Source organism: Chiloscyllium plagiosum, chromosome 19 (assembly GCF_004010195.1).
Source record: "Chiloscyllium plagiosum isolate BGI_BamShark_2017 chromosome 19, ASM401019v2, whole genome shotgun sequence".
Classification (NCBI taxonomy): domain Eukaryota; kingdom Metazoa; phylum Chordata; class Chondrichthyes; order Orectolobiformes; family Hemiscylliidae; genus Chiloscyllium; species Chiloscyllium plagiosum.
Window position 1 is genome coordinate 14,851,628 of NC_057728.1, and position 15,923 is coordinate 14,867,550.

The 15,923-nt window shown below is 41.3% G+C and overlaps 1 protein-coding gene across 1 annotated transcript; it reads left to right on the forward strand.

The window, feature by feature from the left end:
• The first annotated feature begins 37 nt into the window (after nt 1-37).
• Nucleotides 38-14,810, forward strand: ndufa5 (NADH:ubiquinone oxidoreductase subunit A5). The gene is made up of 5 exons (XM_043709147.1): nt 38-102; nt 815-859; nt 2,161-2,277; nt 3,149-3,214; nt 14,612-14,810. The coding sequence occupies exons 1-5, from the start codon at nt 82-84 to the stop codon at nt 14,711-14,713; spliced, it is 351 nt and encodes a 116-aa protein (XP_043565082.1). The 5' UTR covers nt 38-81; the 3' UTR covers nt 14,714-14,810.
• The last annotated feature ends 1,113 nt before the right edge of the window (nt 14,811-15,923 follow it).

Consider the following 15,923-nt stretch of genomic DNA (forward strand, 5'->3'; position numbering starts at 1 on the left):
CTCTGATCGCGTCTAGACGTCGCGATAACCCGGAACTCGACTTAACGCCCCTGGGGGATCCCACAGTGCACCGCGGCGACAATGGCTGGTGTCCTGAAGAAAGTGAGTGGAGGTCAGCTCAGAAGGAGAAAGGACAGTCAAAACATAATTATTGGTTATCAATAATCTTTCATGTGTAGGCAGAGATTTATGTTATAAATATCATATATATAGTTCTTTCTGCTTACTGGCCTCTTTCTATAGTACACAGTATATTTGTTTTATATATATATGTTAAATATATATTTACCGTTTTTTCTGCTTACTGTTCTCTCTATAGTATATAGTATGTATATTGTTTCTCTTCGTTTACTGCCCTCTCTGGTGTTCAATATATTTATGTTGTAAATACTATATTTACTTTTTTCTGCTTATTGTCCTCTCTCTATAGTATACAGTATGTTTCTTATTATAAATATTATATATATTTACTGTTCTTTCTTCCTATTTACTTTCCTCTATAGAGAGAGAGAGGGGACAGTAAATAGAGAAATAAAGGACAGTAAATACAGAGAAAGAATAAGGGCACAGGAAAGGGGAAGGAGAATATGAAGCAAAGGCTGAGGGAAGTGGAGGAAAAAACACAGTGATAGGTATAAGGGGAAAGGGGGAGGTGACATGGGGAACATTTGAAAGATAGAGAAAATAATAAAGGATGCAGTGGATGTGAGGAAAGAAAAAGGTTGAAAGATGAAGGTTGTCCGAGAGAAGAAATAGGATGTACGCAGCAGTCAACATATCCTGAAAGATAAATGTTTGTTTCTTTTTCTTGCAGACTACTGGGTTGGTGGGTCTTGCTGTGGCCCAGAATCCTCATGAGGTATTTTACCTTTTCCAATTATTTTGGTTATTTGTAAATCAGTAAAATGCAATTCCACCAGTTGTAAAATATGGCCATTGTGCATGTGCTCTGGTATAGTACTTGTCTTTGCTAAATTGCCTGCAATAAAACCTGTGCTAGTATGACAAACATGATTATGATTTAAACATTATGGAATATACTATTCCAAAATAAATTACATTTAGTGAGAGAAAGAAACCAGACTTTCTGTTCTATTGAAAATGACTTGACTTGCTGGTCAGAATAGTATTGGTTGAATGAGCTAAACCTGAGAGACTTATAACAAATTAACATTGAGACATTTAAAAAAAAATCTCATTCTCTAATGTTCATTTATTTGCAGACAATTTATGGGAGAAACGTAGGGACACAGTATTTGGTGCAAAATTTGGAAATTTTTATTCTAACTTTTATTCAATAATTTGTGGAAAGCTTCTGAATTATTGTAAAATCTAATGCTTTTTTATATACAGCATTAATGTATACAATGCAAGTAGACAAACATGCATCCCTGTGGAGAAGTTGATTTTCTGTTGACTTCTTGGAATATGTGATGTTTTTGTGTAATATATTAACTCTCAGTGCTTTCATGTTTGTTTCACCTGCCAATGTGGGAAATTCAAAGTAGATTCCAAGGCCTTAAGGTTAAGTTGATTGGAGGTGTACATGATAAAGCACAAATAACATTTTGCTCTGTCAGTGCAGTAAAATGTACACTTGTCTGCACAAGTTTTCACATTCATCAAGGAGAAGCGAAGACATTGGTGGCCAATTTAGTAAAGGAAACTGTCAAACTGCATTCCACTCTAGAAAGCAAGCTGTAAGAAATAATTACAGCTATCTCTCCACTTATATTGCTCAACTAGGATCTTCTCAGTTGTCATGAACTTGTCCAGTTCCCTTTTTGAATGACTGTGGTGAGTTCACACTACCTATTTTGCTAATGGATAATATGAGAAGAGCACTTTCTGCCATCTAAACTGACTCTGTTTTAATTTTTAATTGTGATATTAGTTTTATCCTCCCTATCTAATCTGTCCATCTAAATAGAATATATTGCTGTTACCAGTTGAAACTTAGGTAAACTGAAATATTGCTAGTTTCAAATTGGTAGAACATCAGTGTTCCTTAAGAAAAGGAAAAACTGAAGATGAGTGAACAGCTGTCTGGCAGGAGCATATCTACAAGTTTACAACCTGTCCTATTTGAGGAGGTAAAAAGAAGATAAATAAGCCACAAGAAAGTTAATGCTTCAATTTTTTAATATTGTTTTCTTTCAGAATTTAAGGATTCTTTACACCAGAATTCTTACTGTTTTACAATCTGTGCCTCAGGATGTAGCCTATCGAAAATACACGGAGCAGATCATCAATGAAAGGCTTAACTTGGTAAAATCGGTAAGCTAGCCTGATTTAATTGGTTACTTGTTTTCAGTGGATGGTGTATTATTTGCCAGATTGATCAATGATGTTTCATGAGTATTTTCTCATTTCAAGGCCTGTAACTGTCTTCCTAAGTCTTGAACTTTGTGAAACTGATTGTAAGTGTGGCAATTTATGACATTAAAATAATGAAGGGTAATGAAAGTTGTGCAACAAATGAAAAGCATTGGAAAATGCCTATAGGGGCAGTACACTTGAATCATACATGCCTTTCAGACGATTGCAGAAATCAATACTAATAAAGGAACTAAAACTTCAGATAAAGATATTTTATGTAACTTTTTTCTTTGTGTTAATGAGCGGCATTACAATTGCTAAATCGCTCTGCACCAATATCCTGGGTGTTACCATTGAGCAGAAACTTAACTAGACTAGCTGTATAAGTAATGTAACTAAGCAAGTTATTCAGACACGAAGACTTCTGCAGAGAATTATTCATGATTTGACTACTGAGGTTGTCCACTAACTACTGAGCACAAGTCAGGAGTACAATGGAATATTACACACATGCCTGGGTGTATGCAGCTTCATCAACATTCAGGAAATTCAGTACCACCAAGGACAAAGTAATCGGTAGGTTGGCACCCGAAACGCCTATACGTCATCTGCCGTCACTGAAGTAGAAAGACAGCAATGTGTATTAGATCAAAGATGTCACGCTGCCTATGAGAGCCCTTTTGCAAATGCATGGTGTTTGCTACCTTGAAGGAAGCAGTTAATGGTTCAAAGTCTTAGAACTTCCCAACAGTGCTGCGAACTGAAGAGAACTGAGACCCTGGAAACAAGTATTAATTTCAAGCCACCTGTTGTGGATTATGTATTGCAGGAGCGCAATGTTCAAAAACTAGAAGACAAAATCAACTGTGGACAGATTGAAGAAGTCATTTCACAGGTATGCCACTGTCTCACTTCTTCAGACTTCATATGCAATTCAGTAAAACATATTCAATTCAGACTTTCAAGAACAAGGAGGAACCATCACATTAGGAATTTCCCCTCAATGTCAGAAATCACAAACCTTCAATATCTCGGTGGTCCTGTTGTGTTTGTTTTTTTGTATACATTCGGCGATGAGTCTGTGGCGAATTTTCTTCTGTTTGTGTAATTGGACATTTTGTAACATTGATAACAACCTATTCATCTTACAATTCAAAATGAAGATACACCCAAGATCTTGAGTGCAATAAGACCATAATAAAACCATAAGAAATAGGAGCAAAATTACACCATTTGGTCCTTCGAGCCTGCTCTGCAATTCAGTAAGATTGTGAATGGCCTGACGTCCTCATTTCCACTTTCCTGCCTTTTCCCTTTTTAAAGTTTGATTCCCCTACTGATCAATAATCTATGTATCTCAGCCTTAAATATAAACAAGGACTTACCTCCATAGCTCTCTGTAGCAAGGAGTTCCAAAGGATCACAAATTCTTCTCCTCATCTCAGTCTTAAATTGGTGTCCCTTTATTCTGAGACAGTACCCTCTGGTCCTAGATTCTCTCATGAGGGGAAATATCCTCTCAACATTTAACCTGTCAAGCCCTTTAAGAATTTCATAGGTTTCGATGAGGTCACCACCTCTCATTCTTCTAAACTTCTCCAATGAGTAGAGTCTCAACCTGTTTAGTCTTTGCTCGTAAGACAATTGCTCCATACTAGGGATCATCCTAGTGAACCTTGTCTGAACTGCCTCCAATGAAATAATCTTATCTTAAATAGGAGGACCAAAACTGCTCATTGTACTCCAAATGTGGCCTCATTAGCATCTAGTACAATTGCCATAAACCTTCCCTACTTTTATATTACAACTTGTATTGATCATAAACAAAGCTTTTCACTGTACTTCAGTACATGAGACAATCAATCAAACCCCTTGAAATAAGGGTCCATATTCCATTAGCTATTCTGATTACCTGCTGTACCTGTGCGCTAGCTTTGTGTTTCATGTACAAGTATGTCAATTCTCTCTTGGTGTTAATGTATATCCTGCAACACAATGGGCTCTTATGACTTAAACTTTTGTGAGGTACATTGTCAAATGCCTTCCAGAGGTCCAAATACAAAACATTTATTGGCCCCCCTGTATCCACTCTGGTTGAGACTTCCTCAAAAACACTCTAATAAGTTAGTCAGACGTGATTTCTCTTTCATGAAGCCATGCTGACTCTGCTTGATTAGGTTAGTAAATTATAAATGTTCTGCTATCTCTTCCTTCATGATTGATTCCAATACTTTTCTAACAATAGATGTTAGGCTAACCAGCCTACAGTAACACACCCCCACCTTTTTTTTTGAATAGAGGTGTCACATTAGCAGTTTTACAATACTCTGCTTCTCCGGAATCCAATGATTTTTGGGAAAATTACAACCAATGCATCCCATTATCTCTGTAGCTACTTCTTTTAGGATCCTAGCAAACAAGCTATCAGGGCCAATGGACATATCTCCCTTTAGGCCTATTAGTTTATCTAATACTATTACTTTAGTAATGATGTTGGTACTTAATTTCTGCCCCATATTCTTTAATTTTAATGAGATGTACAAAGTATCTTCCACTGTAAAGACTGATGCAAAATATCAGTTTAACTCCTGTGCCATTTCCTTACTTCCCTTAAGTGTCTCCCCAGACTCATTTTTAAGGAGCCTATAGTCATTTTGACCCCTCTCTCTTTCTTTTTATAAAATTAAAGATGCTCCTTATTGTCTGTTTTTTTTCATCCTCTCAAATTGCCACTCATACTTTTTTTTTCTGTCTTTATAATCTTCTTAGTTCTCTTTTGCTGAATGCTGAATTTATCCAAGTTGTTGTGGTTATCACTGATATTGCCATTCTTGTATGCTTTTTCCTTCAACTTAATATTGTTTTTAACTTCCTTGGTTTGCCATGGTTGGTTTATCCCCCTCTTAGAATGTTTCCTCATTCCTAGGATAGATTTTTGCTGTGAATCATTAATTATGTCCTTGAATGTCTGCCGCTGCTAGCTTACTGTCATGCCTGCTATATTATCCACCCAGTTCACTTCAGCTTGTTTCATTGTAGTTCCCTTTATTTCAGTTAAGCACAGTTGTTTATGACTAAAGTTTCTTATTCTCGAACTGGATATTAAGCTCTATCATGTTATGATCACTGCTTCCTGGGGGGATCTTTTACCCTGAGGTCATTTATTAAACCTGCCTCATTAGCCATTACCAGATCCAAGATAGTTAGCTCTATGACACATTACTCAAGGAAACTAGCCTTAATGCAGTCTATGAACTCATTGTCATAGCTACCCTTTCCAAATTGATTAGATTAACCAACATGAAGATGCAAGTCATCCATGACTATTGCTCTAATCTTTTTATATGCTCTTTTATATGTTGATTTATCGTCTTTCCTTCCTAGCGTGACTACTTATTGGGCTCTGTACACTACTCTGACCAATGTCATCTTTTCTTTGCTGCTTTGTACCTCTGTCCAAATGCACGCTAAATCATCCTATCCTACGTCGTCTATCACAACTGTCCTCATTTCATTTCACATTAATAGTATTACACCACCACTTTTTCCATCCCTCTTGCCTCTCCAAAGGTCAAATATTCCTGAATGCTTAGCTCTCAGTTTTGATCTCCTTGTAACTACTTTTTCACAATTAGAGTCATAGAGATGGACAGCATGGAAACAGACCCTTCGGTCCAACCTGTCCATGCCGACCAGTTTTCCCAACCCAATCTAGTCCCACCTGCCAGCACGACTTTGTCCATTTATCCTATTCATGCCCCTCATAATTTTGTAAACCTCTATAAGGTCACCCCTCAGCCTCCGACACTCCAGGGAAAACAGCCCCAGCCTATTCAGCCTCTCCCTGTAGCTCAAATCCTCCAACCCTGGCAACATCCTTGTAAATCTTTTCTGAACCCTTTCAAGTTTCACAACAACTTTCCGATAGGAAGGAGACCAGAACTGCACGCAATATTCCAACAGTGGCCTAACCAATGCCCTTTACAGCCGCAACATGACCTCCCAACTCCTGTTGTTATGGGATATTCATATATTCATTCAATTTGCATCGTCAATTCATGTACCTTATTCCGCATGCTTTCCGCATTAAAATAAAAGCCTTTATATTTGTTCTATTGTTGAATTTTCAGACACTTTTATAGTCCTTTGGTACAATATAACATTCTCACATTCTGTCTCTTCCTTTTATTTTCTAGTAACAATCAGCCTTCTCACTAACCTGCAATCCTACCTTTGCCTTTACATTTGATTTTCTAATTTTGCATGTGACTGAACCTGCCCCTCAACTATTTAGTGTAAAGGCCTACCTACATCCCTAGTTCTTGTGATTGATCAGGACTCTGATCCTCGCGTGATTCAGATGGAGCCCATCCCATCAGAACATCTTCCCTAGTACTAGTACTAATGTCCCATGAATTTGCACCCTTTCTTCCACACCAGTCTTTGAACCATATGTTTCCCTCTTTAATCATGTTGACCTTCTTGATCTTTCATTTGTGCTCAGCTAATTGACTTGAGTAGGAGTCAGAAGCATATAATATCAGCTATCCCTCTGGATGACTTTGATTTGGACTTCTGGAATCTGTAATAACTTATTATACTCTAAGTAGAGGCAACAACATCAACTTGTATATACCTAACTCTTTGTAACATTGTGAAATATCCTAAACACTTCGCTAGAGTATAACTAAACAAATTTTGAAGAAGTGTATAAATATTACAAAAACACTTTGAATATTTGTTGTGCAGCAAAATGTGCTGTTCTCACTTTTTATCATTTGTCTCTGTCTAACCATAAGATTGGATTTAAATTATTCAGTCCATTGAGCCTGTTCCGCCATTTGCTGATCTGTTTCTCAACTCTATTTCCTGCTATCTTGCTGTAACCCTTGATTCCCTTAAGAACCTATCCATCTCCAGCTTAAATGCGCTCAATGACTTGGCTTTCACCACCCAGTGAGTTCCACAGGTTAATCACCCCCTGGCTAAAGGAATTCCTCATCGCAGTTGTAAATGGTGCCCCTTGACTCTAATGCTGTACCCTTGTGTCAAAGTCTCTCCTACTATGAGACGTCATAGAGTCACAGAATCCCTACAGTGTGAAAACAGGCCATTTGGCCCAACAAGTCCACACCAACCCTCCGAAGGGTAACCCTCTCAGACCCATTCCCCTACCCGACATTTACCCTTGATTAATGCACCTAACCTACACATCCCTGAACACTATAAACAATTTAGCATGGCCAATTCACCCAACCTGCACATCGAGGAAACCCACGCAGATACAAGGAGAATGTGTAAACTCCACACAGACTGAGTCTTGAATTGAACCCAGGTCCCTGACACTGTGAGACAGCAGTGCTAACTACTGAGGCACCATGCCGTCCATGTGGAAACATCTTCCCTACATTCATTCAATGAAGGTCTCTTCTATGGAGGGGAAGCTGCAGACCTTGCCCTCCCACATGGTCAGAATATCTTCCCTAGTACTAGTACTCCAGTGCATCTCCTCCACTTCCTGCACCTCCGCCCTTGAACTCCAACTGCAACAAAGATAGAACAGCCCGGTCCTCATCTCCCATGCCACCAATCTCCGGATACAACGCATCATCCTCTGCCATTTCTGCCACCTACAGTCAGACCCCACCATCATAGATATATTACCCTCTTCATCTTGTCAGCTTTCCTCAGAGATCATTCCCTCTACGATGCCCTTGTTAGGTCCATACCCCCTACCAACTCACTTTTCACTACCAGCACCTTCCCTTGCCAACAAGAGGTGTAAAACCTGCACCCACACATCCACCTACACCTCCATACTAGGCCCCAAAGGATCCTTCCACATCCAGCAGAGATTTTCCTGCACATCCAAACACCTCATCTACTGTATCCATTGCTCTCAATGTGGTGGTCTCTACACTGACACAGGATGCCAACTTGTGGAACGTTTCAGAGAGCATCCCTGGGGGACACGCACCAAACAGCCCCACTGCCCTGTGGCCAACCACTTGAATTCCCCCTTCCACTCTGCCAAGGACATACAAATCTGGGCCTCCTCCACAGCCAAATCCTAGCCACCTGACGCATGGAGGAAGAACACCTCATCTTCTGCCCTCGGACCCTCCAACCACATGGCATCAAAGTCCATTTCACCAGTTTCTTTGTCTCTGCTCCTCCCGCCTCATCCCAGATCCAGCCCTCCATCTCTGCACCACCCTCTTGAACACTCCCACCTGTTCATCTTCCTTTTCCACCCATCCCCCCCTCACCTGCATTTACCTATCGCCTTCCAAGGTACCTTCCCCACCCCAACCTTCTATTTCTCTCTCAGTACCATTTCACCCCCACCCATCCCATATTCCTGATGAATGGCTTATGCCCAAAACGTTGATTTTCCTGCTCCTTGGATGCTGCCTGACCTCCTGTGCTTTCCCAGCACCACACTTTTCGACTCTGATCTCCAACATCTGCAGTCGTGACTTTCTCCAAATGTAATCTGACCAAAGCGTTAAACTGCTTCAGCCATACATCTCTGCTATTGTGTTCTAGTCGAGAGTGTGGTACTAGCCCTATTGTGATCTAGCCCTCTTGAAGTGAATATTGACATTGAATTTGCCTTCCTAACTGCCAACTGAACCTGCATGTTAACCTTGAGAGTTCTGAACTAGACTCCCAATTCCCTTTGTGCTTCAGATTTCTGAAGCAGTTCCCCATTTAGAAAATAGTTTGTCTTTATTTCTCATAGCAATGTTTATAACCTAACAGTTTTCCGCATTGTATTCCATCTGTCACTTGTTTGCCCACTCATCCAGCCTGTCCAAGTCCTTCTGCAGCCTCCCAGCTTCCTCAACACTACCTGTCCCTCTACCTCTGTGTATGTCATCTGCAAACTTAGCAACAATTGTAAATGTATGCTCTGAGTAGTTGTGGTCCCAATGTGGATTCCTGCAACAAAACCAGTCACCAACTACCATCTTGAAAAAAAATCCCTTTATCCCTACTACCTCTCTGTCTTCTGCCAGTCAACCAGTCCTCTAACCATGCCAAAACCTTACCTCTAACACCACAGGCTATTATTTAACAGCCTCCTATGCGGCACTTTGTCAAAGGCCTTCTGGAAATACAAAAATATGATGTCTCCAGGCTCTCCTTTATCCTACTTGCAACTTACTTGATTTTCAAATAATTGGGATAGTGAGAAGTGATGTGGCTGTCCTCTCTTTGGGACACTGGTCAAATTCAAGTAGTTTTTAACTGGTATCTGAGGACAATGCAGACTTTAAATGCTTTATTTGTGAAATAAACTTTTAAAAATCAATTATGAGTATATTTGAATGACATAGATGGCCAAATGTTAAGCTGTATGATATAGTGTGTAAGGTGATGAAATTGTTGACAGGTGCTACTAGTCCATGGAGTTAACGGTGCAAATTCCCTCCCCTTCACACTAGGGAGTTTAGGGACAATTTGTGTTACTGAGGATTACATCTGCAATAAATGCCATTGGTTGCGAATCCCATCAGATCTAATAGATCGGTTGGAGTGACAGTTAGAGGCATTGAGGAATTTACAAGAGCAAGGGGGTGTGATGGATGGCAGTTACAGGAAGGGAGAAAAGTCTCAGATACAGTCAGATAGATGGGTTAACTCTAGGAAAGGTAAGAGGGGTAGGCAGGTACCGCAGGAGTCTTCTGTGGCTATCCCCATTTCAAACAAATGTGCTGTTTTGGAAAATGTAGGGGGTCATGGATTCTCAGGGGAATGTAGCATGAACAGCCACGTTTCTGGTATCGAGACTGGTTCTAATGCAGTGAGGGTTACGTCGGAGTCCAAGAAATCAATTGTGTTCGGGGACTCTCTAGTCTGAGGCACAGGCAGACGTTTCTGTGGCCAGCAGTGAAAAATCAGAATGATGTTGGCTCGCTGGTTCCAGTATGTACAATGCCATAGGGAGAATATAGAGAACTAGGCAGGAATTTAAAAAGGTCTTCGAGAGTAGTAATACCTGGATTACACCTGGTGCTACGAGCTAGTGAGGACAGGAATAGGAAGATAGAGCAGATGAATGCATGGCTGAGGAGCTGGTGTATGGGAGAAGGATTCACATTTTTGGATCATTGGAATCTCTTCTGGGTAGAAGTGACCTGTAAAAGAAGGACAGATTGCACCTAAATTGGAAGGGGACTAATATACTGGCAGGGAGATTTGCTAGAGCTGCTCTGGAGGACTTAAACTAGTAAGGTTGGGGGTGGGGAGAAACCAAGGGAGATCTGAGGCTGGTACATTTGAGAAAAGAAGTGAGTCAAACAGTCCAAGCAGGCTGGGCAAAGCAGAAAACAAGGTAGGACTGATAAATTAAACTGCATTTATTTCAATGCAAGGGGCCTAACAGGGAAGGCAGATGAACTCAGGGCATGGTTAGGAACATGGGACTGGGATATCATAGCAATTGCAGAAACATGGCTCAGGGATAGACCGGACTGGCCACTTAATGTTCCAGGATACAAATGCTACAGAAAGGGAGTCAAGAGTGGAGGTGGAGTGGTGTTTTTGATAAGGGATAGCATGACAGCTGTACTGAGGGAGGATATTCCTGGAAATACATCCAAGGAATTTTTAGATTAGATTAGATTCCCTACAGTGTGGAAACAGGCCCTTCGGCCTAACAAGTCCACACCGACCCTCCAAAGAGTAACCCACCCAGACCCATTTCCCCTCTGAATAATGCTCCTAACAGTATGGGCAATTTAGCATGGCCAGTTCACCTGACCTGCACATCTTTGGACTATGGGAGGAAACCGGAGCACCTGGAGGAAACCCACGAGACACAGGGAGAATGTGCAAACTCAACACACAGTCCCCCGAGTCTGGAATCGAACCTGGGACCCTGGAGCTATGTGGCTGCAGTACTAACCATGAGCCGCCGTGCCACCCCTTGTTCCTTCCAAAGTGAATCACCTCACATTTTTCTGCATTAAACTCCATTTGCCACCCCTCAGCCCAGGTGTGCAGCTTATCTATGTCCCGCTGTAACTTGCAACATTCTTCAGCACGATCCTCAACTCCACTGACCTTAGTGTCATTCACAAATTTACTAACCATCCTTCTACACCCTCATCCAGGTCACTTAGCAAAATGATAAACTGCAGTGGCCCCAAAACAGATCCTTGTGGTACACGACTTGTAACTGAACTTCAGAATGAACTTTTCCATTCAACCACCACCCTCTAGCCAATTTCTGATCCAAACCGCTAAATCACCCTCCATCTCATGCCTCCATATTTTGTGCAATAGCCTACCGTGGGGAACCTTCTCAAACTCCATACTGAAATCCATTTACACACCAACTGCTTTACCTTCATCCACCAGCTTGGTCACCTTCTCAAAGAACTCAGTAAGGCTTGTGCCATGTTGATTATTTGGGTGGAAGTGAGAAATAAGAAAGTGATTATAGGAATTGCATTATACACCAGCTAATAGTCTGCGTGAAATTGAGTAACAAATTTGTAAGGAGATCTCGGTTATCTGCAAGAATAATAGGGTGGTTATGGTAGGGGATTTTAACTTTCCAAACATAGTCTGGGATTGCCGTAGTGTTAAGGGTTTAAATGGAGAGGATCTCAAGTGTGTCCAAGAAAACGTTCTGTTTCAGTATGTGGATGTACCTACTAGAGAAGGTGCAAAGTTTGGCCTACTCTTGGGACATAAGGCAGGGCAGGTGACTGAGGTGTCAGTGGGGGAGCACTTTGGGCCCAGCGACCATAATTCTATTAATTTTAAAATAGTGATGGAAAAGGATAGACCAGATCTAAAGATTGAAGTCCTAAATTGGAGAAAGGCCAATTTTGACGGTATTAGGAAAGAACTTTTGAAAGCTGATTGGAGGCAGATGTTCGCAGGTAAAGGGACAGCTGGAAAATGGGATGCCTTCGGAAATGAGATAACGAGAGTCCAGAGACCAGTATATTCCTGTCAGGGTGAAAGGAAAGGCTGGTACTTTTAGGGAATGCTGGATGACTAAACAAATTGGGGATTTGGTTAAGAAAAAGAAGGACGCATATGTTGGGTATAGACAGGATAGATCGAGTGAATCCTTAGAGTATAAAGCCAGTAGGAGTTTATTTAAGAGGGAAATCAGGAAGGCAAAAAGGGGACATGAGATATCTTTGGCGAATAGAATTAAGGAGAATCCAAAGGGTTTTTACAAATATATTAAGGACAAAAAGGTAACTAGTGAAAGCATAGGGCCCCTCAAAGATCAGCAAGGGGGCCTTTTATGTGGAGCCACAGAAAATGGGGGAAATATTAAATGAGTATTTTGCATCAGTGTTTACTGTGGAAAAGGATATGGAAGATATAGACTGCAGGGAAATAGATGGTGACATCTTGAAAAATGTCCAGATCAGAGGAAGTGCTGGATGTCTTGAAATGCATAAAAGGGGATAAATCCCCAGGACCTGATCAGGTGTACCTTGGAACTCTGTGGGAAACTAGGGAAGTGATTGCGAGGCCTTTGCTGAGATATTTGTATCATCAATAGTCACAGGTGAGGTGCCAGAAAACTGGAGGTTGGCTAACGTGTTGCCACTGTTTAAGAACGATGGTAAGGACAAACCAGGGAACTATGGACCAGTGAGCCTGATGTTGGTGATGGGCAAATTGTTGGAGGGAATCCTGAGGGACAGGATGTGCATGTATTTGGAAAGGCAAGGACTGATTAGGGATAGTCAACATGGCTTTGTGCGTGGGAAATCATGTCTCATGAACTTGGTAGAGTTTTTTGAACAAGTAACAAAGTGGATTGAGGGTTGAGCGGTGGATGTGATCTCTATGGACTTCAGTAAGGCGTTCGACAAGGTTCCCATAGGAGATTGGTTAGCACGGTTAGATCTCATGGAATACAGGGAGAACTAGCCATTTGGATACAGAACTGGCTCAAAGGTAGAAGACAGGGTGGTGGTGGAGGGTTGTTTTTCAGACTGGAGGCCTATGATCAGTGGAGTGCCACAAGGACCGGTGCTAGGTCCACTGCTTTTCGTCATTGCGAGGTGCTGCATTTTGGGAAAGCAAATCTTAGCAGGACTTATACACTTAATGGTAAGGTCCTAGGGAGTGTTGCTGAACAAAGAGACCTTGGAGTGCAGGTTCATAGTTCCTTGAAAGTAGAGTTGCAGATAGATAGGATAGTGAAGAAGGCATTTGGTCAGAGTATTGAGTACAGGAGTTGGGAGGTCTTGCTACAGCTGTACAGGACATTGGTTAGGCCACTTTTGAAATATTGTGTGAAATTCTGGTCTCCTTCCTATTGGAAATATGTTGTGAAACTTGAAAGGGTTTAGAAAGGATTTATAAGGATGTTGCATGGTTAGAGGATTTGAGCTATAGGGAGAGTTTGAACAGGCTAGGGCTGTTTTTCCTGGAGCGTTGGAGGCTGAGGGGTGACCTTATAGAGGTTTATAAAATCATGAGGGGCATGGATAAGGTAAATAGACAAGGTCTCTTTCCTGGGATGGGGGGAGTTGGGAGTGAGAGGACATAGGTTTAGGGTGAGAGGGGAAAGATATGAGACCTAAAGGGCAACTTTTTCACGCAGAGGGTGGTGCGTGTGTGGAATGGGCTGCCAGAGGAAGTGGTGGAGGCCAGTACAATTGCAACATTTAAGAGGCATTTGGATGAGTATATGAATTGGAAGGGTTTGGAGGGATATGGGCTGGGTGCTGCCAGGTGGAACTAGATTGGGTTGGGATATCTGCTCAGCATGGATGAGTTGGACCGAAGGGTCTGTTTCCATTCTGTACATCTCTATGACTCTGTCTCTGCTCAAAAGATTGCTGCACTCTCATGTTGGAGAATAAGAATAGTTATTTTCTGATATTTGTCTAACTTTTTACTGACTTCACTGGTTCTTTACTCGTGACAAGATATTATGGGATCAACACTTTTTTTCTTGAAGTTGTTGATTTCACTAAGATAAAGAGGTTAACGTTTGAAAACAGCCAGGCTTTGGCAGATAACGTACATTTTTTTGTGAAGATCCGAATCACAAGTGGCTGCTTTATTAGCTCTGATGTAGTGCAATGGTTAAGATGTTGTTAAATATTTTTGGAGAGTGACGTAGTCTCTAATGTCTTTCAAAGTTTGTGGTTTTTAAGACTCAATTAAGCTAAAAGTAGAGATTGGACAGAATTAATCATATTTCTTTTCAACTCTAAAATCAACTATCAGTTGGAAGACTAAATGTTTTAAATGTTATTAGACTACCCTTGGCTAATAATTTGTATTTCAATTACAGGCTGAGAGTGAACTTTCTCTGGCATACAAAATGGTCAAGTGGAAACCTTGGGAACCATTAATAGAAGAAGCCCCTCACAACCAATGGAAATGGCCAGTTTAAATTTTATGTAAATTACGTTGCTTTATTCAGAAAATCATACCGTCTGTTCTGTCAGTTTCAACTGGTATCAATGTTATTAAAATTTATTGGTGAAACATTCTTTGCTTCATTTTTAACTTTTGTCATGGCACAATATCTGAAATGAGCTATAAATGTATGCCTTTAATCCTGTGAATGTAGCAGATTAATCACCTTTTGCACTGTCTACTGTGGTAGTCTATCTGCAAGATTGAATATTGTCAGTGTGGATGTACATCCTGGAAAAGTGGGAGCAGCAACAAGAAGAATTGGCTGTGGATGAAAGAGGGGCAGCCCCTCTCTGACTGCAAATTGAAGTGTAAACCAAAGAAAAACATGTCCTTCCGTTGAGTGTTCGGCTCCGATGAGCATGTTTAAGGAGTTTAATGAGGAAAAAAATGTCGGCACACCTATGCCCTCACCTCTATCCAGGGCCCCAAACAGTTCATCCAGATGAGATAGAGGTTCACCTGCTTCTCCACTAACCTAATTTACTATTATCTGATGCTCCTGATTTTGTCTTCTCTACATTGGGGAGACCAAACGTAAACAAAGGGCACGTTTCGCTGAGCATCTCGCCCAGTCACCGCCCATTTTAATTCTCCTTCCCATTCCCTTTCCGACATGACCATCGTTGGCCTCCTCCATTGCTGCAATGAATCAGACCACAAACTGGAGGAACAACAACATTTGAATTCTCTAATTTTAAATAACCCTTCTTCCCATTACTTGATTCCCTTCCCAGCCCCTCCCCCTTCCTTCCATGTCTCTCAGCGACGCTTCCTTCTGGCCACAAACTGGATTCATTCCTCCCATCAACCAAGCAGGTCGTACCTTCTGCCTGTGTTCACCTATCCCCACCTCACCACCCTGCCCTTCCACTACCCCTTTATCTACAACCCACCTGACACCTACCCTCAGTCTGGAAGAAGAATTACACCTGAAACATTGACTTCTCCGCCTCCTGATGCCGCTTGGCTTGGTGTGTTCTTCCAGTCTCCTCCTTGTCTATCTTGGATTCCAGCATCTGCAGTTTTTTTTCGTCTCTGTTTTAAGGAGTCAGCCTGTTTTAGGCAGTTATCCCATGTTCTTAGAAGTTAACTGTCAGCCATCACATCTCAGGGAAAATTGGGTACCTTTTTCTTATTCACAGGCCAGCATTTATTGCCAAACTCTAATTGCCAGGAGGGTG

Coding starts and splice junctions, on each gene's coding strand:
- ndufa5 (XM_043709147.1), top strand. CDS start 82: ATGGCTGGTGTCCTGAAGAAA. Junction 103..814: donor TGGCTGGTGTCCTGAAGAAA/GTGAGTGGAGGT, acceptor TTTTTCTTGCAG/ACTACTGGGTTGGTGGGTCT. Junction 3,215..14,611: donor TTGAAGAAGTCATTTCACAG/GTATGCCACTGT, acceptor TTTCAATTACAG/GCTGAGAGTGAACTTTCTCT.